The sequence below is a fragment of the Hyla sarda genome, chromosome 10 (assembly GCF_029499605.1).
Source record: "Hyla sarda isolate aHylSar1 chromosome 10, aHylSar1.hap1, whole genome shotgun sequence".
NCBI classification, from domain to species: Eukaryota; Metazoa; Chordata; class Amphibia; order Anura; family Hylidae; genus Hyla; species Hyla sarda.
In genome coordinates, this window is record NC_079198.1 from 81155409 (window position 1) to 81181347 (window position 25939).

Genomic DNA, 25939 nt, shown 5'->3' on the forward strand with positions numbered 1-25939 from the left:
GGTAGCCACGGGGTGTTAGGAGAAATACCTTATCACTTTGTGATGCCAGGGCACCGTTATCCTATACACATTCCAAAGTTGGAGACAGCTTCTCCTGGGCCAGACACGGGGAGTATATTAACACACCAACATCAGGATACAGATACCTGTCTTTACTGAACTGGGTGTAGATGGTATTACACAGACAGTTGTTTTTGGGTTAGAGGATGCAGTGTAACCCCTTGGGAGCCATGTTGCCTTGCTGGGACTTGTGGTGCTTTCACCAGATTAATACTGACTTGTAAAACGGGTAGATGAATCCTGGTCGGTAGGGTTCTGTCAAGGTATTGAAGCCTTCTCCGCCAGGGCATGAACTTCCACCATACGGGAGATCCTTGCAGAATGACAAGATGAAGTAGATTTGAGCTATGCCTTCCCTCTGAGCACACAACACAGCACACCTGAACCAAACTGTAGCTCAGAAGCCATTAGACTAGACTTAGACTTAAACTATGTGGATGTGTGCAGCTCACAACTATTACGCACCGAGGTCAAACAGGGCAAGCAACTATACCTTAATTGCTAAGAAAAGGGAAACCAGAAAAATGCAATGTAGCCCGGACCTTCTAGGTGAGTATAAAATGGGTATACAAGGATCGTGCTTCAATAATAATTATCATTTATTTATAAAAATAAAATTTCATCACTTCTCACAGGGCCCTTGTGAGAAGAGCATACATAATAAAAAGGCAACCTAACAAGGTATTAGACAATAGTATTAAAATTAAAATTCTACACTTGGCATAGAGTATAGAGTAATAGAATAAAATAGCAAAGTAAGAGCTGTACCATACAAATATATTAGAAAATTGCTCTTCTAGATGTTTTAGGGTAAATATGTCCCTTTTTTGGATACAGTGACAAACAGTCTGTATTGATAGCAATTGTTACCGGTCTGTCGATTGTAGCTCAGGCGGTGGATGTTGCTCCCGCAATAGTTAAGTGTCCGTAGTGTATACAGTCCACTGTGTGGTGCCTCCAATTATAAGCTTGGTCCAGTAGGGTCTGAGCGTGGTGGCAGTCGCTGTCGGATAAGGCGCTGGCAGGCGCCAAAGATCGTGATGGTGTCCGGGGACTGCTGGCGCTAGCGTGCGCTAAAGTTGATATTCCTCACCGCTTCATTAGTTGGAAAGCAGGACCATGTACTGGAAGGCTGGAGGTTCACCTCGTGGTGCCGGCGTCTGACGTCAGAGCCGGGATGGTTACAGCAGGATAGTTGCACCGGGATAATTGCGCCGGGATGGATCTGAACTGCTGGACCGGGTGAACAGCAAAGCGTGAGCACAAATGGTGGTACAGTTCATAGAATGTAACTGGCCATAGAATTTGGGCACAGTTTTGATACTGCTATGCCAGTAGATAAAGACTAGACGCGTTTCAGGGTTGTATGGTATAACCCTTTCCTCAGTAGTCATAATGGTTGCCATAGATCATCAGTTGTTTTATATGGGCACAAATCCCACCCCTTAACACATTGATAGATAATAGTAAAAAGCATGAATGGATTTAATGGATCGGTTCACCTAGAGAGCAATACTAGATATAGAGTAGTGTATCAATTTTGTTGGAGAATTGTAGCGATGTGTTTTCAAATAGATGAGTTTTTCGTGTATAATAAAGGAACATAGTATTGTATAACGGAGTGTTGGAAATAAATAAATGAGGGAATACAATGAAATACAATTGTAATAAAACAGGAATGAGACAAGAAAAATGAAAATATATAATCAAACAATATAATAAAACAAAATAAAATAAAACAGGAAGACATGAATGAAAATAAAAATAAAAATAAAAATAAAAATAATAATAATAAAATAAAATAACATAAAAATAAAAATAAATGTAAAAATAAAAAATGGATATAAATGAAAATATACATAAAAATAAAATTAAAAATAAAAGTAAAAATAAAAATAAATAATAAAAATAAAAATAAAAATAAAAGTAAAAATAGAAATAAAAATAAAGATAAAAATAAAAATAAGAATAAATATAAAAATAAATATAAATATAAATATAAAAATAAAAATAAAAATAAAAATAAAAATAAATATAAAAATAAAAATAAAAATAAAAATAATAAAAATAAAAATAAAATAAAAGTAAGAATAAAATAAAATAAGATAAAATAAAATAAAATAAAATAAAAGATAAAAAATGAAAACAAAAAGTACAATTTAAATGAATGAATGACTACATAAAAAGATAATGGTAACCCAAAAATAATAATAATAATAGGACATCATTGTAGATGAATCTATAGGGGATGAGGTCAGCCCATGGGATAACCCCTTGATGACCAAATAGGGGTGTTCCGATGGGCCGAGTGAATCCCCTATAGGAATCCGAAGAGTTCGAAGTTGGAGTTGAGTCCGCCAGGTTCTAATGTTGCAAATTCAAATATCTTCTTACTTTCCGCTTTGGACATTTTCAATAAGAAACTGCCCCCACGCCAATCTTTTTTGATTAGCTGGAGACCGGTGAAGGAGAGAGAGGACATGTCACTATTATGGACTGTGGAGAAATGTGCAGACAGTGGGTGTTTCAGGTTTTTGTTTTTAATATTATTAAGATGTTCAGCTATCCTCATTTTGAGGGCCCTTTTTGTTCGGCCAATATATTGCTTCTTACATCCACATTCTATGATGTACAAGACACCTTTTGAATTACAAGTTATTAGATCTTCAATTTTCCATTTAAAAGTGTTGGTTTGAGAACAGATTTCTACAACTTTTTTGGGGCCCTTTATTTTTGTACAGTTAGCACATGTTCCACACCTAATAAATCCTTTGGTGGTTAGCCAGGAGTTGTTTAGTTTTTTTGGGGGTGGTTTTATGGATGGTGCTATAGTCAAGCCTAAATTCGGGGCTCGGGTGTATACTATTGGGGGACGTGACGGTAGTAGTGGGCCCACCTCTCGGTCTTGTTGTAATAGATACCAATGTTTTTTAATTATTCCTTCTATTTTTTTATATGATCTATTGAAAGGAATCACCAATTTACCTCCAAAGATATCAGCATTAGTGATTTTTTCTCTTTTTGAAAAAAAGGTGGTCCTATCTAATGTTCTCACATGATCCAGAGACTGCTGGAGTAGCTGATCGGGATAATCTTTCTCTTTAAACTGATTGGTGAGTTGTTGTGCCTCTTCCAAAAATTGATCGTCTGAGGTACAATTTCTTTTTAACCTCCGATATTGTCCTTTTGGGACATTAGTTAACCATCTAGGAAGATGGCAACTAGTGTAACCTATAAAGCAGTTCTTGGCTGTTGGTTTGTAATATGTCTTACATATAAGGTTATCCCGATCAGCACCCACAACAATATCTAAAAAATCGATACTGGTTTTACTGATAGTGGATGTAAAGTGAAGATTGTGATCATTAGTGTTTAAATTAGTTATAAAGTGTTCTAAATCAACTATATCCCCCTCCCAAATTAAAATAATATCGTCAATGTACCGCTTCCAGAGCACCAGGCCCGCGCCAAGCCGAGGTAAGATGGTACTCTCCTCCCATTTTGCCATAAATAAATTGGCGTAACTTGGCGCAAACCTGGTGCCCATCGCGGTACCAATTAACTGCAAATAAAAATCCCCTTCAAAATAAAAATAGTTGTGAGTTAAAATAAAACGAATAGCTGATGTGATGAAATTAATCTGAGGTGATTTGATATGACCTTGTTGGAGAAAGTGTGTGACTGCTGCTATTCCTAAATCATGTTTAATAATGGTGTACAATGATGATACATCTAAAGTGGCTAATATGTGTTTGTTAGTCCATTTGAATTTTTCCAAGATTTCTATGATCTGAGTGGTATCCTTTAAATACGTATGAGTTTTTTGAACAAATGGCTGGAGAAACCTATCCACGTACTGGGACAGGTTCGAAGTAATCGAACCTATCCCAGACACGATAGGTCTCCCCGGGGGGTCAATTAATGATTTGTGTGTCTTTGGGAGACAGTAAAAAACTGGGATTCTATCTGGAGTCCCAAGTATAAAAAGGTGTTCCCTTTCATTTAAGATTTCCTCTGCCGCTGCCTCTTTACACAATTGTTGTAATGTTTGAGAATATTCCTGGGTGGGGTCTGATTTTAACTTCTGATAGACAGTTGTGTCTCCCAACTGTCTATTACATTCTTGTATATAATTAATAGTATTTAATATAACAACTCCACCCCCTTTATCAGCGGGGCGAATGGTAATACCCTCCAATGTTTGGAGTTCTTTTATTGCCAATTTTTCTTTATGAGAGATGTTATTTTTATAGTACTTAGTATCTTGGATACCCCTCAGATCATTTTCCACTAATTTTTTAAAAGTGGTAACATCAGGCCCCATTAGGTGTTTTGGGTAAAACCATGACTTTGGTTTACATTCAGTGTGGATATATTCTGTTTCACTTGTTGTACGTTCAAATGGAGTTTTCTGAAAGTGTTTTTTTAAAACAAATATTGCGAATATATTTTTCTACACCTACATATGTCTGAAATTTGTCTAGTGGGTGTGATGGGGCATATTTTAAACCTTTATTTAACAGTTTTTCTTGTGCTGGTGTCAAAATGTGATTACTTAAATTTATAATGGATGTGTTCCCTAATGAGGTTTGACTATTTTTGGTGGAGGCTGTGTTGTGTGATCGAGCTCGATATCTTCTGCGTAGCCTCTTTTTTTGTTTGGTGTTCCTAATAACTGTTGGGGAGGGGGGGCCGAGTGTATCTCTGCTGATATCATGTGGGTTTTTGGTGGGGCTTTGGATAATAAGACTTCCCTGTATGTTGGTTGGTTGTGTTGATATTTTGGTTGGGATTTGTTCTGATAAGGTTGGTTTTTGTAATTTTTGTAATAATTTGGGCGAGGGTGGAACGGACTGTTCCTGTGTCCTGTAAATGGTCTGTAATTGTTTCTTTGGGGAGAATTTTTGTATTGAGTATCTTCCCTCACATAATGAGGTCTTTTGTAGTTGTGACTTGGCTCTAAAAAATCGCTATTTTCTAAAGGGGGGGCAGAACAGTTCTGAGTTGATACTTTGTACTGATTATCCTGTGTGCTAACAGTTTGTTTCTGTTTTTGTGATTGCCACAATAATTTCTTATTTTTTCTATTGATTATCTCCATCTCTAATCTATCTAATTTATTACAGATTTCTTCTTGATATTTTAAGTACTCTGAGTTTTGGTCGAACTTGTCCATTTCAGATTTTAATTGATTGATTTGTAAATCACAGGTATTTAACAATTCCTGTCTTCTATCTATGACAAGTTGTACCAAGCCTCTCGAGTACTCTTTTAATGTTTTATTCCACTTGTTATTGAATATCTCTCCTTCAAGGTCTGAAGCGGGGTTTTTTGATAAGCTTAAACCTTTGGGGATAATGTCTATCTCCAATAGGTGGGATAAGCTTTTAATTTCCCACTGATTCCTTAACCTTTTGGACATTACCACCTCCAACTTTTTGAATGTCTGAATTACTGCTAAATTGTTTTGCTCTATAGGTAGATCATATTGTGAATTGTTAAATTTATATTTTTCAATAGATTGTTTTTTGCTCTCTAGGTGTGACCAAATATTCATTGTATAATTATAATTGGAGCACGTTCACACTAGGTATAACAATCAAAAAAAGAAAAAAACTATGTGGATGTGTGCAGCTCACAACTATTACGCACCGAGGTCAAACAGGGCAAGCAACTATACCTTAATTGCTAAGAAAAGGGAAACCAGAAAAATGCAATGTAGCCCGGACCTTCTAGGTGAGTATAAAATGGGTATACAAGGATCGTGCTTCAATAATAATTATCATTTATTTATAAAAATAAAATTTCATCACTTCTCACAGGGCCCTTGTGAGAAGAGCATACATAATAAAAAGGCAACCTAACAAGGTATTAGACAATAGTATTAAAATTAAAATTCTACACTTGGCATAGAGTATAGAGTAATAGAATAAAATAGCAAAGTAAGAGCTGTACCATACAAATATATTAGAAAATTGCTCTTCTAGATGTTTTAGGGTAAATATGTCCCTTTTTTGGATACAGTGACAAACAGTCTGTATTGATAGCAATTGTTACCGGTCTGTCGATTGTAGCTCAGGCGGTGGATGTTGCTCCCGCAATAGTTAAGTGTCCGTAGTGTATACAGTCCACTGTGTGGTGCCTCCAATTATAAGCTTGGTCCAGTAGGGTCTGAGCGTGGTGGCAGTCGCTGTCGGATAAGGCGCTGGCAGGCGCCAAAGATCGTGATGGTGTCCGGGGACTGCTGGCGCTAGCGTGCGCTAAAGTTGATATTCCTCACCGCTTCATTAGTTGGAAAGCAGGACCATGTACTGGAAGGCTGGAGGTTCACCTCGTGGTGCCGGCGTCTGACGTCAGAGCCGGGATGGTTACAGCAGGATAGTTGCACCGGGATAATTGCGCCGGGATGGATCTGAACTGCTGGACCGGGTGAACAGCAAAGCGTGAGCACAAATGGTGGTACAGTTCATAGAATGTAACTGGCCATAGAATTTGGGCACAGTTTTGATACTGCTATGCCAGTAGATAAAGACTAGACGCGTTTCAGGGTTGTATGGTATAACCCTTTCCTCAGTAGTCATAATGGTTGCCATAGATCATCAGTTGTTTTATATGGGCACAAATCCCACCCCTTAACACATTGATAGATAATAGTAAAAAGCATGAATGGATTTAATGGATCGGTTCACCTAGAGAGCAATACTAGATATAGAGTAGTGTATCAATTTTGTTGGAGAATTGTAGCGATGCGTTTTCAAATAGATGAGTTTTTCGTGTATAATAAAGGAACATAGTATTGTATAACGGAGTGTTGGAAATAAATAAATGAGGGAATACAATGAAATACAATTGTAATAAAACAGGAATGAGACAAGAAAAATGAAAATATATAATCAAACAATATAATAAAACAAAATAAAATAAAACAGGAAGACATGAATGAAAATAAAAATAAAAATAAAAATAAAAATAATAATAATAAAATAAAATAACATAAAAATAAAAATAAATGTAAAAATAAAAAATGGATATAAATGAAAATATACATAAAAATAAAATTAAAAATAAAAGTAAAAATAAAAATAAATAATAAAAATAAAAATAAAAATAAAAGTAAAAATAGAAATAAAAATAAAGATAAAAATAAAAATAAGAATAAATATAAAAATAAATATAAATATAAAAATAAAAATAAATATAAAAATAAAAATAAAAATAAAAATAAAAATAATAAAAATAAAAATAAAATAAAAGTAAGAATAAAATAAAATAAGATAAAATAAAATAAAATAAAATAAAAGATAAAAAATGAAAACAAAAAGTACAATTTAAATGAATGAATGACTACATAAAAAGATAATGGTAACCCAAAAATAATAATAATAATAGGACATCATTTGTGTAAGAACAGTTCTCTCCCTCCTCACATTATCTACCTTCATTACCCAAGATGATTTACTGACTGGCCAGTAGATAAACAATGCTGTAGGGGGGTGGGGAGACCATGTGCCAGTGTTTCCCAACCAGGGTGCCTCCAGCTGTGGCAAAACTACAACTCCCAGCATGCCCGGACAACCTTTGGCTGTCCGGGCATGTTGAGAGTTGTAGTTTTGCCACAGCTGGAAGCACCCTGGTTGGGAAACACTGCCATGTGCCCAGGACTCATGTCACTTTATTAACCTCTTCCTCTCACTTTATCTTTTCTCCAGCAGGCTCTGTTCATACTGTTGTTTGAATCCTTGTCACAAGTATCTGTCAGCATCCAGCCAGGAACTGGAAACTGACATAAAATGTGGCGGAAAGCAGTAGGGGCCATTTACTTCAATTACCTGAACAGAGTCTGCTCCATTCTGGCTGTGTACGCTATTTTACCACACCTATTAGGCTGTGTTGTCCTGTGCAGTTAAAATAGCGTATATGGTCATAACTGAATCAATGGGCGACGCTGTTTGGGCAAATGAATGAAACTGCACCCACTGCTCTCCACCACAGTGGTAATAAAGATGTAGCTAGAAGGCTGGCTCACATTGCATCAAGCACTATAGGGTATGTTCACACCACACTATTGCTGTCCATTTCACCCTTTGAGGACCCAGCCAATTTTCATTTTCCTGTTTTCGTTTTTTCCTCCTGTCCTTCTAAGAGCCATTACTCTTATTTTTCCATCCACAGACCCATACTAGGGCTTGTTTTTTGCACGACCAATTATACTTTGTAATGACACCTTCCATTTTACCATAAAATGTAAAACGCACACAAAAAAAAAATAATATTTTGAAACAATTGAAAAAAAAACATTTAGCAATTTTGGGGTTTCGTTTTTATGCAGTGCATTTTACGGTAAAACTAACATGTTCTATTTATTCTGTGGGTAACATAGTAACACAGTTCATAAGGTTGAAAAAAGTCCAGAGTCCATCAAGTTCAACCTATAACCCTAATAAGTCCCTATTGAGTTGAGTTGATCCAGAGGAAGGCAAAAAACCCTCATACTAGAGGTAAAAATTCCTTCCCGTCTCCCGGGTCAATATGGTTAAACTGATACCCATGTTTATATAGTTGGGGGGGGGGGGGCAGAAACTTCAGCTGTATGGCGACCCTTTCTGTAATGCATCTCTGTGTTGCTTGGTCAGAGTCTAGGTCTGTAAAATATACATGATCCAGCCGGGAAAGAGTTTATTCACAACATCAACTTTATCCAATAGATATAAAAGACCGAAGTTAAGATCACAATTGAGAAAATCATAGGTTCAAAATGCTCCTTGTCAGACTAAAAAGAACAGGGTTCTAAACTACAGATACAAGTTTTTCTCAGGTCTGTCTGTGGTAGCCACGGGGTGTTAGGAGAAATACCTTATCACTTTGTGATGCCAGGGCACCGTTATCCTATACACATTCCAAAGTTGGAGACAGCTTCTCCTGGGCCAGACACGGGGAGTATATTAACACACCAACATCAGGATACAGATACCTGTCTTTACTGAACTGGGTGTAGATGGTATTACACAGACAGTTGTTTTTGGGTTAGAGGATGCAGTGTAACCCCTTGGGAGCCATGTTGCCTTGCTGGGACTTGTGGTGCTTTCACCAGATTAATACTGACTTGTAAAACGGGTAGATGAATCCTGGTCGGTAGGGTTCTGTCAAGGTATTGAAGCCTTCTCCGCCAGGGCATGAACTTCCACCATACGGGAGATCCTTGCAGAATGACAAGATGAAGTAGATTTGAGCTATGCCTTCCCTCTGAGCACACAACACAGCACACCTGAACCAAACTGTAGCTCAGAAGCCATTAGACTAGACTTAGACTTAGCCTGGAGCAACTCCTCCCCCCCATTACACTATATAGGAAAGACTTTAGAGGTTACCATTGGTAGGCAGGGTCCCATGGGGTTCACTGCTCTCTCTGAAGGGTACAGTAACACGGGAATAACATATATACAAATAACAATAGAATTAATAAAAAAAATATATATAACTTTTCAATAAAGTGCAAACATAATTGATATAACAATAAGTTTCTGGTGGGCCCAACACCTTGTGCTGCAAAGCTGCCTGAAGCAGTCCAGTGCCAAAGAGCAGCCATTCATGCTGGGATACCACATGTCTTACAGGCATTATTAAAGTGGTACAAGGAACATACAAACATTTTTTTTATCATATACGATCATATACGATTTCGCACGCGAAATAGCTATCACCATCATGGCTCCCGTGCAGTACTGGTCTGATGCATCTTAACACCTACCTGGCGTCCCTGCTGCTGTTACTACCTCCTGAATAAAGTCCGGCTAAGAAGAAATCGTGAGTGCCCCTTGTCTTCCTTATCGTATATGGTACATTCTGCTTTATGCTGTGGGGTTTTTGCACCGTGATCAATCTTAGGACTGTATCCACACTACGTGTACTGGTCACTACCGTTATCAGGTTCCTGAAGCAGATAATTACCGCTAGTGCCGACTGCTCTTTCTCCTGTTTATAGTTATTTATATATATATATATATATATATATATATATATTTTTTTTTTTTTTTTACTTTATTGTGCTTACAAAATAATAGTTTTGTTGTGGAAATCAATGGAAACTCTAGTTCTTTTACAATGAATAAATATGGTCAATAAATATGTGCCCTTTTCCAAGCTACTGTACATGTCCTGCAAATGTTCAAGCAAGTGCTACCTGATTCCACATCTACGTCCACCTGAGTACCTTCTCGGTGCACTGAGACTGGGACTCTAAATACATTATGTTAAGGGTCTATTCACACGGCGGAATTTCAGCTGCCAGAATCCATCAGAGGAATTCCGCCTGAAACGAAAGCCCAATATCATTCTATGGGATTCCGCACTCACGTTGACACTTCGGAAATCCTGCTATTCCGCAAGTGGGGTTTCTGAAGAGTCAACGGGAGTGTGGAATCCCATAGACATATATTGGGCTTTCATTTCAAGCAGAATTCCACCGTTTGAATAGACCCTAACACTGTTCCTGGTCTTTGGGCACTCCTCTGTTGGTTAACTGCTCTCTTTGCTGCCTGCTAAAACTTTGCTCCATATGTTTACAATGTAACGTGATTGACTTGGTTATTTCTGTTAATTCATTACAAAATGAAAAATAAGGAAATATAGCAACACTAAATACAATAAATAAAAACAATACATTGCTTTGTCACTCTCTAGTCTCTGTATATGAATGTAGTGAAAGGGAGGGGGCACTGAAGTTCTGATGGGTTTTAGGGGCCCTTTTACACAGGCCAACTTACAGCAGTAAACCAGCACCAATCTCGGTGATCAGCCTACACAAGGGTTTACACAGGATGATATGTGGCCAATAACAATGATTTTGGCCAATGAAAGAGCTGATCACTCGTTCCTTAGCTGATCACTGTCCCTTTTACATGGGCCAATTATTGGGAACAAATGTTCCCCAGAAAGCTCAATCACACAATAATCCACCGTGTAAAAGGGCTAAGATGAAATCATCAAAAGTAAAATTCTATACCTTATCTGTCATTGTCCCTTATGCTCTGAATATAAATGGCGACAGGCAAGGTATCCTGATCTGTCCCTACAATGTAAGTAACAACTTTCATTAGTCATTGTCCATATCTACATTATCACTCTTCTTATACTTTGACAATAGGCTGAATTAGAGATAGCCAAGAGGAAATGTCTGGCGGCAGAGTATGAAGACATCCTGAATAGGCAGTTGCACGTTCTACAGGAGGACATGAAATCCCATGAGGAGCATTGTGTTGACTACAAAGCAGCACTGAGAGAGTCCATCAGAATGCTGGAGCTCATGAAAGAGAAGCCTTTAGGATCCCAAGAGAGGGAGTATGGAAACAAATGGCAAAAGTAAGTCAGACAATAAACAATCTAAAGCTCATCCTACATAGTAAAGTCTGTTAGCTCCAGAACTGGAAGCCTGTACAAAATGACCATTTTCTGCATTTTCCCACCCACCTACAAAAGTATCAGTGCATAATTTCTTAAAATGTTTAATTTGACGCTTACAAAATGCAGTTGTGTGTCTATATCAGTTATTCTGTATGCAGCATGGTAACATTTCCTATGTCATGATTACATTTATACGTTTTTTATTACTTATTGTACATTTCCATATTATCAATGCTCTGCAGGTACCTAGCACAGTTTGATACATCCTGCAATACAATGTACACAGCAGTGATGAAGGAGAGTAACAGGCTTAAAGTATGGGGTGTGCTGGGTGAAGGAACTGGAGCATATCTTGTGAATAAGGACAGAACTAGATTACTGTCTAAAAGGGATATTATTGGTAAGTATTAGGAATGGTGGATATTTTTTCTTAAAATGAGATATGCATTTTCTTCAGGCCTGTAAATCATTTTCAGAATGGACAGCAACTGCAGTCTCATATATACAGTTCTGCCCCCAAAATTAATTGTATAAAATAAGGGTCCCCAATTGATTGTACATCAAGGGCCACTAGCAAAGTTTTACAAGTTCTAGTAATGCTATAAGCTCCCTGGTGTCTCTAGTGCACAATACTACCAGCAGCAGGGCAGCCACATACAGACAGCTGCTTTGGGAATGCAGTGTCCTTGTACCACCTCCAAGCTTTATACTGTAGGTTAATTTTATCATGTAGCTAAGGAGTTAACTTGCTAAGTGCCTCCGTTTATATCTCTGTATTGTGTGCTGTTGCATAACTTGCTATTTTCTGTGTCACATTTCTACAAGTTCATACACTATGGTATAATACATGTGCAAGGCTTAACATTTCACTTTTTTGCTGCCATCACTGGTGAGATTTATATATGTAAGGATGCACTGAGCATTGGTCTCATGATTCTCCTCAGCTAGTTGATATGCAGAAACTACTAGAAAGCCTGAGGGAGGAGTCACCCAAGTAACTCCCTCTTTCCTTAGAGCTCTAGAACTAAACCAGTTTAGTCTTGCTCTAGCCAGATAAGTATGAGGCTGCCTCCCAGCTATGCTCCTACTGAGTAGCCCAGAGTCTGAAGTAGATTAGGTAAGAGTGCAGACTGATGTGCCTGTCTGCTCTCTGCTGGGGCCCGTAAAGTAGTTTTAGGCCTTGTCAGAATTCTGTTTAAAGTTAAACTCTGCTACAAGTAAGTAACCAAGCATACTTGATAAAATGATTTTTTTTTTTTATTGTATATTCTCCAGACAACTTCCATAAATACATAGAAAAATCTCCTCCATACCCTTTCTAACACCTTGCTTTCCCTTTTCAGTACTCAGAGCCACCACAAGGGGAAGCCGAGTACATATGAATTTACACAACTACTATTGATTTTGATGGAAGCTGTAATAAACTGTATGCATAGTAGCTCTCCTCCAAAAAGAAGTGAGCTTGCTTTTTGGTGCACCTTTTGAAAGTAGCATTCCTTGAAGTCAATGCTGAGCCCCGTTAAAGGGGTACTCCGGTGGAAAACAAATGAACTGATGCCAGAAAGTTAAACAGTTTTGTAAATTACTTCTATTTAAAAATCTTAATCTTTCCAGTACTTATCAGCTACTGTATGCTCCACAGGTTCTTTTCTTTTTGAATTTCTTTTATGTCTGACCACAGTGCTCTCTACTGACTGTTACGCCGAGCACTCCTGGTCCCTGCTCCTCCCCGGAGCACTCGCGGCGTTCTCCTCTCTGCAGCGCCCCGGTCAGACCCGCTGACCGGGAGCGCTGCACTGACACCGCCGACGGGGATGCGATTCGCATAGCGGGACGCGCCCGCTCGCGGATCGCATCCCAATCCACTTACCTGTCCCGGTCCCTTGCTGTCACGTCCTTGCTCTCTAGGGCGCGCGCGCGCCAGCTCTCTAAGATTTAAAGGGCCAGTGCACCACTAATTGGTGCCTGGCCCAATCAGTGTAATTAGCTTCCACCTGCGTCACGCCTTTATAACCTCACTTCCCCTTCCCAGCATGGCCGGATTTTGTTGCCCTTGTGCCTAGTGAAAGCGTTTCCTGCGATTGCCTTACCAGTGTTACCAGACCTTCTGCCGTTACCATTGACTACGAACCTTGCCGCCTGCCCTGACCTTCTGCTACGTCCGACCTCGCCTCTGTCTAGTCCTTCTGTCCCAAGCCTTCTCAGCAGTCAGCGAGGTTGAGCCATTACCGGTGGATACGACCTGGTTGCTACCGCCGCAGCAAGACCATCCCGCTTTGCGGCGGGCTCTGGTGAATACCAGTAGCAGCTTAGAATCGGTCCACCGGTACGGTCCACGCCAATCTCTCGCTGACACATTGGATCCACATCCAGCCTGCCGAATCCTAACACTGACACCTCTGTCCATGTCAAGAACTGCCCAGAGCAGGAGCAAATACCCATAGCAAACCTATACTGCTATGGACAGTTTCTGATATGGACAGAGGTGTCATCAGAGCACTGTGGTCAGACAGAAAAGACATTCAAAAAGAAAAGAGCTTCCTGTGGAACATATAGCAGCTGATAAGTACTGGAAAGATTACAATTTCTAAATAGAAGTAATTTACAAATCTGTTTAATCTTCTGGCATCAGTTGATTTAAAAAATGTTTTTCCACCGGAGTGCCTCTTTAAAGAGCCTTAAAAGGTGACTGGGGAATGTTAGCCAAGCCAAAATCTCCTCCAAAAGGATGTCACCTGTCAGCAAATATATGTTTTGGAACAAGCAGAGTGGCCATTGTTGTGTGATTGAAGGGGTAATGTTTCTCTTTGAGGAATGCTAAAAGACATTTGGGAAAAAATATGCATAGATGCTACCTCCAGAAGGCGGTATTGGAGGTAGCATCCATGAACTCTGCTCTGTACTGACAAGAAGCAAGAAACCTAAAACAGCTGTTTACATAAGGGTAACTTTTGGGAGATATTTCAAGGGTTCACTGCATCCGGTAGATGGCACTAGAGAGCAAGCTATCTTTCTTTTGGAGAAGGCTACTTTGCATATTCTTTTCCCAGTAAAGCATTAAATGACCTAAGACTCCAGATGTTTTTTGGCATTCTCCTCAAGGAGAAAGTTACCCCTAAAATTCTATGTTAGATGTATAATTAAGGGAATGCTACCAATGTGTGCTTTAGATGGAAGAAAATAAAGAAGTGTGAACAAACTCAGAGTCCTATGTATGAAACAGGGCAATGGCTAAGTCACCTGTATTCATTTAACACAATTTCATTTTTATCATTCTTTATCTGCAAGATAGAAAGCAAAACTTTTGATATTTTGGGGCAAATCAAAATAAGTGAACTGTTTTCATACTATTTGTTACAGCTCACGACGGCACAGTCCTGGACAGCGACTTTGCCTTTGTGGACAATGCACTTGGATTGGTCATTCCTTCTCTACAGTCAGTCATGCTGCTGTCAAGTCACTATCTGACTCCCGTTCCTGGTGAATACTTTGTACATCGTGAAACAGGGAAAGTGCTTCCAGTTGCCGGAAATGTTGGATACGATCCAGTCACCTCTCAGCTGATGTCAACTGTAGACTCAGCTAATAGTAAGACAGACAACTGTTTGTATACATTTATATAAGCATCTACTTCTGCTTCATGGATGAATGGACTGGTGGGTGGATCTTCATACATAAGTGAATGAATTGCTTGATTTATGGTAAATTGATTTTTTATTTTGGTTTATAGCAGTGTGTCCCAACCAGGGTGCCTCCAGCTGTTGCAAAACTATAACTCACAGCATGCCCGGACAGCCTTTTCCTGTCTAGGCATGCTGGGAGTTGTAGTTTTACAACAGCTGTAGGCACCCTCATTGGGAAACATTGGTTTATATGGAGGGCATTAACCCACCAAACTAATGTAGTGCCAATCAAGCTGAGCTCTCCATACATGAACACTTAACAAATACATTCACCTGCTTAACTATGAGCACTGAGCTCTGCTCTGCTGTCTATAGAATTCAATGGAGAAGGGATGGGGGACGAGGGATGGAATCGCTGACGAGATGGAATGGCTGAAGAGAGCTAAAGGCAAACAGGGAGACTAAAAGAGCTTTCAGTTAGTGTTAGATCTAACCCCAGAGTTAGAGACACCGCTTAGACTGTTCAGTGCAGCTCTGTAATGTCCTTGATGCTGCTTCTGATGATATTCCTCAGAAATGTAGGGGAGCAGGATCTTTTCTTCTCTGTGTACATGCAGCATATGGGAGCTAGCATATAGGCTAGGCTCCATTTACTGACTGAAATGGTGAATATAGCTCCTTCATTCCCATATTTCATATTGACATGTCTGTAATATTTATATTAACATCATATTTTTAAATTTAAAGGGGTATTCCGGGATTTTGTGTGTATTTGACTGTGCCACAGGGAACTGTAAATTTAGTGTAGTTCATAATATAGTGTATGTACCTGTGTTTGATGGCTGATCTCGCAATTTTTCATGTGATCTTAGTCCGATGTTCAAAAATAAAGTTGTTGTCTCAGCTTTTTGTTCAGGTTGCAGTGCGACCTGAGACATTAGATCACTAGTTAAGTGTTTAAAGGGAGCCTGTCTGAGCTTTAGTGGGTTGAGCAACCGCTGGGTGGGAGGGAAATCATTTTCTGAGCTGCAAAAAATTGTTGTTTCAAGCACCGCACACATAGCTCTGCTGTGCTGCAAAGGGTGGGGTGACTGATGTGTGGGAGGGAGAAAAGTGAACTCACACTTACAAACAAGGGATCCTGGGACGTATAGTTGGAGGGAATGAACTCCAACAGTAAATAGCCATTTCACAAAAAAGAAGTGTTATATCGGACTCACAACACAGCCACTTAGCCCCAAGACAAACACAGATCTTTCCTAAGCATATCCATACCTGTCTGGCAGATAATTGCTAAAGTCACCTTATGGTGGATAACCCCTTTAAATATAGATGAATGGCACTTTATAAGGTGCTGTCACAGGTTTATTTTGTAGTACACAGAGCATCCACTCTCTTTTCTGGTTTGTTTGTGATGACAGTCATACTTTAAAGAAACATAATGTTAGTGTTTTTAGAGTCTACAGATATTTGTAGCGCATTATACAGTCTAAACACATGATACATGCATATTACCTTGTTATTCTGTGTTTTCATTTTAGGAAATATTTGGAAGTCTGGTGTGCCAATATATCCATATATCCCATACCCTCTAAATCCAAATACAGGTTTACCAGTAGATTGTAAATTTACTGATATACATAAAGCTTCAAGTGAAAACTATACTTTAATGGTGGATCCAATATCAGGTTTGGAGGTTCCAATTCTCGCAGTGACAAGGCATCCAAAAACACAGCAATGGCTGGCTCTAGGAGGCACATATCTTCATCCGCTAACAAACTTATTGTCACCTATAGAAATTGGAGGTCCTATGATAGGGGCTAGAGGAAAGATATTCCCAATTTTAGGCGTTGGGTTGGATAGAAACACAGGTCAGTAATGTTCTTTATGTGTGTTACCTAGAATGGAAATATGCAGGGTTATGTCTTCTACAACTGATAAATTGGATACTATAAATGATTTGTAATCTGTTGACTTGATCTTGTAGGTGATTTGATTCCATTGGGAGGTGTACGGTCTTCCTCGGGGTCTATATTGGTTTTAGGAGACCTATTCTCTGAGCCACTGAGTGGGAAGAAAGTTTGTGTCCAGGGCGCAGTCCTCCATCAGGATAAGGTTCTGCCTCACGCTGGGGGCTTCCAGGCGTTCCTAGACTCAAACCTGATGATGGCGCAGATTGCTGTCATAGACTCCATGAAGGCTCACAGGGAACTGTTCTCAGAGGAGCCACCTTTAGTCAAAGAGGATTTTGAACATGCTGATAATGCTCTAACAAATGCATTGGAGACCATGGAAAAAGCATTTTCGATAAGGAACCAATATCTGATGGCGAGGATGCACAATATTACTAGTCAGCACAAAATGGTGGTTGATATGAAATGTTACGGAGGGAGCTTAGGTAAGTCATAATTAGAGATTTTTGAAAAATTTGATTCAACCAATTTGCAAAATTTTTCCGAAATAATTTGATTTGGCCGATTTGCCCCCCAACCCAACACCCCCCCCCCCCCCCCCCCCGACTGTGAAAGTGTGAATGTTTCATTCAATAAGTTATGGTTCATTGTTATCGCTCCAACCTGTTTCATTTGGTATCCTGATCTGAGGAAGGGAGGGCACCTCCCGAAACACGTCATCTCATGTTTGTTCTTTTATATTGCTAATAAAAGTGGTTCGGTCTTCTTTTCCTTCACAGATTCTAACCTGTTTCATTGGATTCTTGTGATAATTCCACAGGTAATATATCACGTCAATTACAATAGGGCCTCAGTCTTGAAAAGATTGCATCAATTTTTAAAATTTAAATGTAATATATTGATTAGATTCACAAGTTTAATGTCCCAGGTGCCCAAAGCATTTACTTTCAACTTATACTGTATGACCACAAAAACCCAATATAAGAAGGAGTCACATGGTGGTACAGCCAGACGAGACCATAGGGCCTCACAATAGAAAAGATTAAAGATATTTTGTAAAATTTAAATTAAAGATTTAAAATAGATTAACATTTTAAAATTTTAGCTTAAGGTGCCAACAGCATGAGGAGACCATATGGTGGCACAATGACACAGCCTGGAGGTGGCAGCAGCATGAGGAGACCATAATGTGGCAGAATGACACAGCTAGGAATTGGCGGCAGCAAGAGTAGACCATAGAGTGGCAAAATGACCCAGCCTGGAGGTGGCAACAGCCTGACCAGACCATAGAGCCTCACAATTTAAAAGATTAAAGATATTTAGGAATTTTTTAATTGATTGATTTAAAATAGATTAAGATAATGTTTCATTTAATGTGCCAGCAGAATGAGGAGACCATAATGTGGCAGAATGATCCAGCCTGGAGGTGGCAACAGCCTGATAGACCATAGGGCCTCAGAATTGAAAACATTAAAGATATTTTGGAAAAGTTTAATTGAATATTTAAAATAGATTAAGATAAAGTTTCATTTAATGTGCCAGCAGCATGAAGAAACCATAATGTGGCAGAATGATCCAGCTTGGACGTGACAATAGCCTGACGAGACCATAGGGTCTCACAATTGAAAAGATTAAAGATATTTAATAATTTTTTTATTGAAAATGTAAAATAGATTAAGATAAAGTTTCATTTAATGTGCCAGCAGCTTGAGGAGACCACATGGCCACGGTATGTCTGGGTCCTCTGTCTCGTCTTCCTCATCACCCTCTAGCTCCACAGCCTGCTCCTGCTCCTCCTCTCCTGTCAGATGAGGCTCATGTGGGCCTGAGCAAATGGCAGGTGTCACGTATGAGCTGCCACTGGTTGACATTGAAGTTACACAGGGGAGTCCCCGTATCCAACGAGTAGAAACATTGCAAATCAGACTATGTTGGGAGACACCGTTCTGTCGCTGCAGCTCAAAGAGGGTGTGCTTTGCAGTGTACGAGTGGCTGAAGTGCATGCACAGTTTTCTTCCCATTGTTAGTATGTCTTGCAGATGGGAGTAACACTTCAGGATTTGCTTGACAACCAAATTGAACATGTGTGCCATGCAGGGCGCATGGCTCAGGCTTCCTTGACGTAGCGCAGACAAGATGTTCTTCCCGTTGTCGGTCACCATGGTCCCCATTTCCAGTTTTTGTGGAGTAAGCCATGATTCGATTTATTGATGAATGACTTTTAGCAGTTCCTCCCCTGTGTGACTCCATTCACCAAGACAAACCATGTGAAGAACAGCTTGACACTGCCGTGCCCTGCACACATGGTATGCAGGAGGGGCACTGAGACTTGTCCATGCAGTGGAGGCTTAGGACACGGTGGAGGATGAGGAGGCGGAATCGCACACTGTCGCAGGACCAACGGCCTGAGAGAGAGGAGGCGGAAGCGGTGTGATCTGTTCAAGTTGCTGTGGTGGCTGTGCAGGAACCACATTCACCTAGTGGGCCGTAAAGGACATGTATTGTCCCTGACTGTAGTGGCACTTTGGTACGCTTTGGTAGAGTGGGGTGGTGGGTGTTAATACCAGTACCCAGTGACGAAGGTGGGTGAAAGAATGAGAACTTGGCATCAGATGTGTGGCATCAGGTGGGTACAAGAAAAAGGTCACTTTTGGCAAAGTGTTGGTGTGCACAAGTAAGTATTGAGGATATGTATTAGCTAAAACATAACTTTTCTTAGGATAAAATATATGAAATCTAATAAAAGGAAAGGTGTGCAAAAAACACCATGTGCCACCTACACCACCAAGTATTAATGTGATGCAAAGACCTCTAAAAGGTGGAAGGGAACAACGTATGGTCCATTGTAACCGGTGCGGGTAAAAACTTCCCCTGTAAGGCCCTACACTTGTACTATTAATTCTCTTTTTGGCAAGTGTTACTCGCCCTAAAAAGGGCGGCCCCACACAGGAACCTCTCCTTATGTCCAACTAAAAATCCTGGGAAATGGCAGTGTTTTTAAGTGGAAATAAGGAGAGGTTCTGGTGTGGGGCCGTCCTTTTTAGGGCGAGTAACACTTGCTAAGAAGGGAATTAATAGTGCGAGAGTAGGGCCTTACAGGGGAAGTTTTTACCACCACCTGTTACAATGAACCATACGTTGTTCCCTTCCACCTTTTAGAGGTCTTTGCATCGCATCAATACTTGATGGTGTAGGTGGCACATTGTGTCTTTTGTACACCTTTTCTTTTGTTAGATTTCAAAAAATATATTGTATCCTAAGAAAAGTTTTAGCTAATGCATATCCTCAATGCTTCCTTGTGGTCTAATGCAGAGGATCTGTGACTGGGGACCAGCACCTTAAAGGAGTACTCCGGCGCTAAGACATCTTATCCCCTATCCAAAGCATAGGGGATAAGATGCCTGATCGCTGGGGTCCCTCAGCTGGGGACCCCCGTGATCTTTCACGCAGCACCCCGTTATCAGCCCCCGGAGCATGTTCGCTCCGGGTCTGATGACTGACGATCACGGGGCCGGAGTATTGTGACATCACGGCTCCACCCCTGTGTGATGTCACGCTCTGCCCCCTCAATGCAAGCCTATGGGAGGGGGCATGACAGCTGATCGAGGTACCGTGCACTATTAACTCTTTAGATGCGACGTTCAAAGTTGATCGCCGGATCTAAAGTGAAACTAAACTAATGCCGGATAGCTCAGGGGGCTGTTCGGGACCGCTGTGGAGAGATTTCAGGGTCCCGAACAGCTGTAGGACACTTACCTGCCTCCTGGTGTACGACTGCCGAATGACTGCTCAGTGCCTGAGATCCAGGCATGAGCAATCAAGCAGTAGAATCATGAGAAACCATTGATCAATGTAAAAGATCAGTGTGTGCAGTGTTATAGCCTCATATGGGAGCTATAACATTGCAAAAAAAAGTGGAAAAAAAGTAAATAAAGATCATTTAACCCCTTCCCTAATAAAAGTTTGAATCACCCCCCTTTTCGCATGAAAAAACAGTGTAAATCAAAATAAAAATAAACACATGTGGTATCGCCGAATGCGGAAATGTCCGAACTATAAAAATATATCATTTATTAAACTGCACGGTCAATGGCATACGTAAAAAATTTCCATAGTCCAAAATAGCGTATTTTTGGTCACTTTTTAAATCATGATAAAATGAATAAAAAGCGATCAATAAGTCCGATCAATACAAAAATGGTACCGCTAAAAACTTCAGATCATGTCACAAAAAATTAGCCCTAATACCGCCCCATATGCGGAAAAATTTAAAAGTTATAGAAGATGACAATTTTAAATGTATACATTTTCCTGCATGTAGTTATGATTTTTTTCAGAAGTATGACAAAATCAAACCTACATAAGTAGAAAATCGTTTTAATCGTATGGACCTACAGAATAAAGAGAAGGTGTCATTTTTACCGAAAAATTTACTGTGTAGAAACGGAAGCCCCCAAAAGTTACAAAATTGTGTTTTTTCTTCAATTTTGTCACACAATTATTATTTTTTTTCCTGTTTTGCTGTAGATTTTTGGGTAAAATGACTGATGTCATTACAAAGTAGAATTGGTGGCGCAAAAAATAAGCAATCATATGGATTTTTAGGTGCAAAACTGAAAGAATTATGATTTTTTAAAAATAAGGAGGAAAAAAACGAAAGTGGAAAAACCCGGGTCCTTAAGGGGTTGTTACTGTATAAGGCTACAGAAACAAGGGTGTAGCTTTGGCCGGCCTTTTACAGTAACTAGGCCAAATTTTGTTTTTCAGGAAAATAAAACATACACCACCTATGTACGCACAGGTTACACTTATGAGAGGACAATAAGCTCAGCTACACAACCTGTATTAGGCACTGTAATCAGGTGACTATGGGATTTCTTATTCACCCTAACTGGCCCCTGTTAGCTTTACAGTTTTTGTACAACCAATTGCAGCAGTTCAGAATCGCTGTGTAGTAGAACCCAGTACAGTATTATTATGCGCTAATAGCTGGTGACAATGGCGTTTACTGCTTTGCCTAACTGGCCCCTTTAACTGGTTAATGACCATGGACGTCTATACTCGTCCAATGGCCGTTAACCGGGTATGACTCGAGTATGCTCCCGACTCAAGCCTGTGTCATACCGGCCGGCCCCCAGCTGATTCTTGTAGCTGAGGGCCGGCGTTAATAGCCGACATGCGGCCAGCTATTAACCCTTTAGATCGCCGCTGTCAAAGCTGACAGCGGCGTCTAAAGGTGCCTGTATCCTATCCCTGGTGGTCCAGTGGGGTGGATCCCCCCCCCCCCGCAGCACAATCGCGGGGGGGTGATCCACTGTGGAGGTAGCCGGAGGGCTTACCTCTCCTTCCATGCTGGCTCCGGAGCTCCGAATGATATCAATCGAGCACGGAGCACACAGATGAATGTGGTTTTATAGAACCACACTAATCTGTATGAGGAATCAAATGATTCCTCCTAAAAGTCAGATAAGAGGACTAAAAGTGTAAAAAAAAGTTTTAAAACACACTCATTAACCCCTTCCTTATTAAAAGTTTAAATCACCCCACTTTTCCCAAATTCCTTATAAAAAATATATGAACATAATAAAAATAAACATACGAGGTATTCCAGTGTGCGTAAATGTCCGAACTATAAAAATATATCATAAATTAAACCGCACGGTCAATGGCGTACGCGCCAAAAAATTCCAAAATAGCGTACTTTTAGTCACTTTTTATACCATAAAAAAGGAACAAAAAGTAATCAAAAAGTCAGATCAAAACAAAAATGGTACCGTTTAAAACTTCAGATCACAGCGCAAAAAATGAGCCCTCGTACAACTCCATACGCAGAAAATTAAAAAAGTTATAGGGGTCACAAGATGACAATATTAAATGTATTCATTTTCGTGCATGTAGTCATGATTTTTTCCAAAAGTACGACAAAATCAAACCTATATAAGTAGGGGATCATTTTAATCGTATGGACCTACAGAATAAAGATAAAGTCTCATTTTTACCGAAAAATGTACTGTGTAGAAACGGAAGCCCCCAAAATTTTCAAAATTGTGTTTTTTCTTCAATTTTGTCGCACAATGATTTTTTTTCCCACTTCGCAGAAAACGCTTGGTCCTTAAGGGGTTAAGCTTTAGAGTTGCTGTACACTCCACTGCAGCAGTGGAGTCGCTTTGTATTACACCCAAAAGTGTACATTGTCTCTCTCTCTGTCAGTGCTTTTATGCAGTAATTGAAGCTGTTTTTCTGTGCACTGCACAATGCTCTATCTCTCCCTGCAGTGAAATGCTTTCTCTGAAATAAAACGCTGATGTGACTGGCTGCAAGATGGCTGCCGATTATATAGGGCTGTGACATCACAGGGGTGGCTGGCTGCTGATAGGCTGCATACTGCATGTGATTCAGGGTCTTCCCGCCTTGCTGCCTTCCCAGGTTTCCTTGCCCCATGTCCTCACATTTAGATCTGCCATTTTAGATGCCCTGGAGCCTGGACCGCATGGAGTTTAATGAAGCAATTTGTGCGATCGAATTGTGGCGATATTCGGATTTGTTGCAAAGCTAATCTTTACTGAAATTCGTAACGAATTCAGATTCATCAGATTCTATTCTCTCATCCCTAGTCATGATGTAAAAATTTTACTGACTCAATTGTATGTTGAATTTCAGTATGCCTGCACATTATTTTCTGTATAATATCTATTTTTCTGTTTTCTATAACAAGGTATATCTGCCTTGTAAAATGCTATGTTTATGTCCTAACCCTATAAATACAATAAAGCGTGCATTTGCTCTTAAATTATTGAAACACAGTGGCCCAAATTTACCATTCTGTCTGAGAACAGAAACTGTCTGGTTTTCCCATAACAACCTAAGACAGATTGGTCATTTATAAATTCAGAATTAAGCTATGTACATATCTGAAAATGGCCCTATATCTGTCCTGGAGGACTGTAAGAGACCTCCAGCCACCATTTGCACTCATCAGACCCCTACGATCGCATTGCAGGGGACCTATAAGACACCAATATCTCCATTTTCCCTATAGATGCTTTAGTTGGCATTGATTACAGCATCTTCAGATGCTGAGGGGAGAGGTTGGTAAATTCATAAAAGTTATATATCATTTCTATGCTATTTTATGCCCTAACCCTATAAATACAATAAAGTGTGTGTTTCCTCTTAAATTATTGAAACACAGTGGCCCAAATTTACCAATCTGTCTGAGGACAGAAGCTGTCCAGTTTTCCCATAACAACCTAAGACAGATTAGTAATTTATAAATTCAGAATTGAGTGAAAAGTTTAGATCACATCAGGTCTCAGGCATAAATATGTAATGGAACAGAAACAACTGGGGTTCGCCAATACTAGTGCTGATGTAAAGTGCATATTACAGCATTATTTAAGTTCATTTATAGGCTGAGCATACATTTATAACTGTGTGACAGGGGCACTCCAGTCAGGGGCGTACCTAGAGAATTTGGCACCCGGGGCGGACCCTTTGTTTGGCACACACCCCCACACGCCTCCTTAATTACAACCCCCCTTAATTACACCCCGCTCCCTCCCCCCAATTAAACCTCCCCCTTAATTACACCACATTAGATTCCCCACATTAGGTAGCATAGATTCCCCACATTAGGTAGAATAGATTTCCCACATTAGGTGGCATAGTTTTCCACATTAGGTAGCATAGACTCCCCACATTAGAAAGCATTAAGGCTTATTGATATACAGTATTTTATATGTGAACTAATGACAATGCATATGGACTTTGAATTGATTTGGAAACCGCAATATGTGCACTGAGGTCAATTTATGTGGACATTGAGGAAAACTTATGTGCAGGATGATTTCTATATTATATAGGGAGCTCCTTTCCTTCTACCATGAAGCATATCCGCTGACAGTTAAAGCAAAGTGGGAGACTGAGGTGGGTCCCATATCAGATCAGCAATGGGCACAAATTGTATCTATGACCCCACGGCTGTCCGTTTCTGAGGCCCATAGGGTGTCTCAAATTTTTCTATTGCATAGAGTGTATTGTACTCCTTCATTGCTTCAGAAAATTGGACTACGGCCGGACTCCTGTTGACCTCGCTGTTCCATGCCGGATGCTCATCTGATCCATATGTTTTGGGACTGCGCACATCTCACTCTATTCTGGAGGGAGGTGGGGCAGCTGATTAGAAGGGTGTATGGTTGCCCATTTACTCTATCTATTTTAACATGTCTTTTGGGACTACTGGAAGGGTTGGACGAGGATAGTGGCTTGTATGTCGGCATTAATAGGATCCTTTATCAAGCCCGTAAATTGATAGCTCAGTATTGATTGCGACCCTTACCGCCCACTATAGTAGAACTGATTGCTAAGCTGAATCACATTATTAGATTGGAGAAGGGGGTGTATACAAAAAGAAAATCATTACGTAAACTTGAATCTATCTGGGGTCCTTGGATGGATACCCCCTGGGTACCATCCACATACCTACGCAGATCTTCTATGGAAGTGCTTCTGGGGGGTGATGGAGGCCCTGGCTGTTGATAATGTCTGTGTCTTTTTGGCCAGCTCTCCTCATTTTTTGTTAATGCATTATGTGTGCCAGTCTGTTTGTGTCTTCTGAGTCTGTCTCCTTACTTGACCGCTTTTTTCATGTCTCTGTGCCAGTGTGACTGTTGTACGCCATGTGTTTTACTTTTACTGTGTGATATGTTTTATCCCTTCTACGGACCACCATTTGCCTCCTATATATTTTGCTACTGAGGAGAGGACACTGGGTTGGGGGGGGGAGGTACTTTGTCTATTTTGGGGTGGATGGGGGGGAGGGTTTTGGGGAAAGTCGGCTTGTTTTGTATTGTATTGTATGTTTTTATTATAAAAATGTGTTCAATAAAAATTTTCTGATTTAAAAAAAAACCAAAAAAAAAACTAATGTGCAGGATCCTACAT

At 39.9% G+C, this 25939-nt stretch overlaps 1 protein-coding gene across 1 annotated transcript in view; it reads left to right on the forward strand.

Annotated features, from left to right (window-relative positions):
- The window catches only part of LOC130293215 (uncharacterized), a 172029-nt gene that overhangs the window by 89831 nt on the left and 56259 nt on the right, over window positions 1–25939 (forward strand). Inside the window, exons 15-19 of the mRNA XM_056541717.1 lie at window positions 11204–11418; window positions 11703–11860; window positions 14821–15048; window positions 16625–16954; window positions 17071–17481. Coding sequence (XP_056397692.1) covers window positions 11204–11418; window positions 11703–11860; window positions 14821–15048; window positions 16625–16954; window positions 17071–17481 — 1342 coding nt within the window. The remainder of the gene's footprint in view (window positions 1–11203; window positions 11419–11702; window positions 11861–14820; window positions 15049–16624; window positions 16955–17070; window positions 17482–25939) is intronic.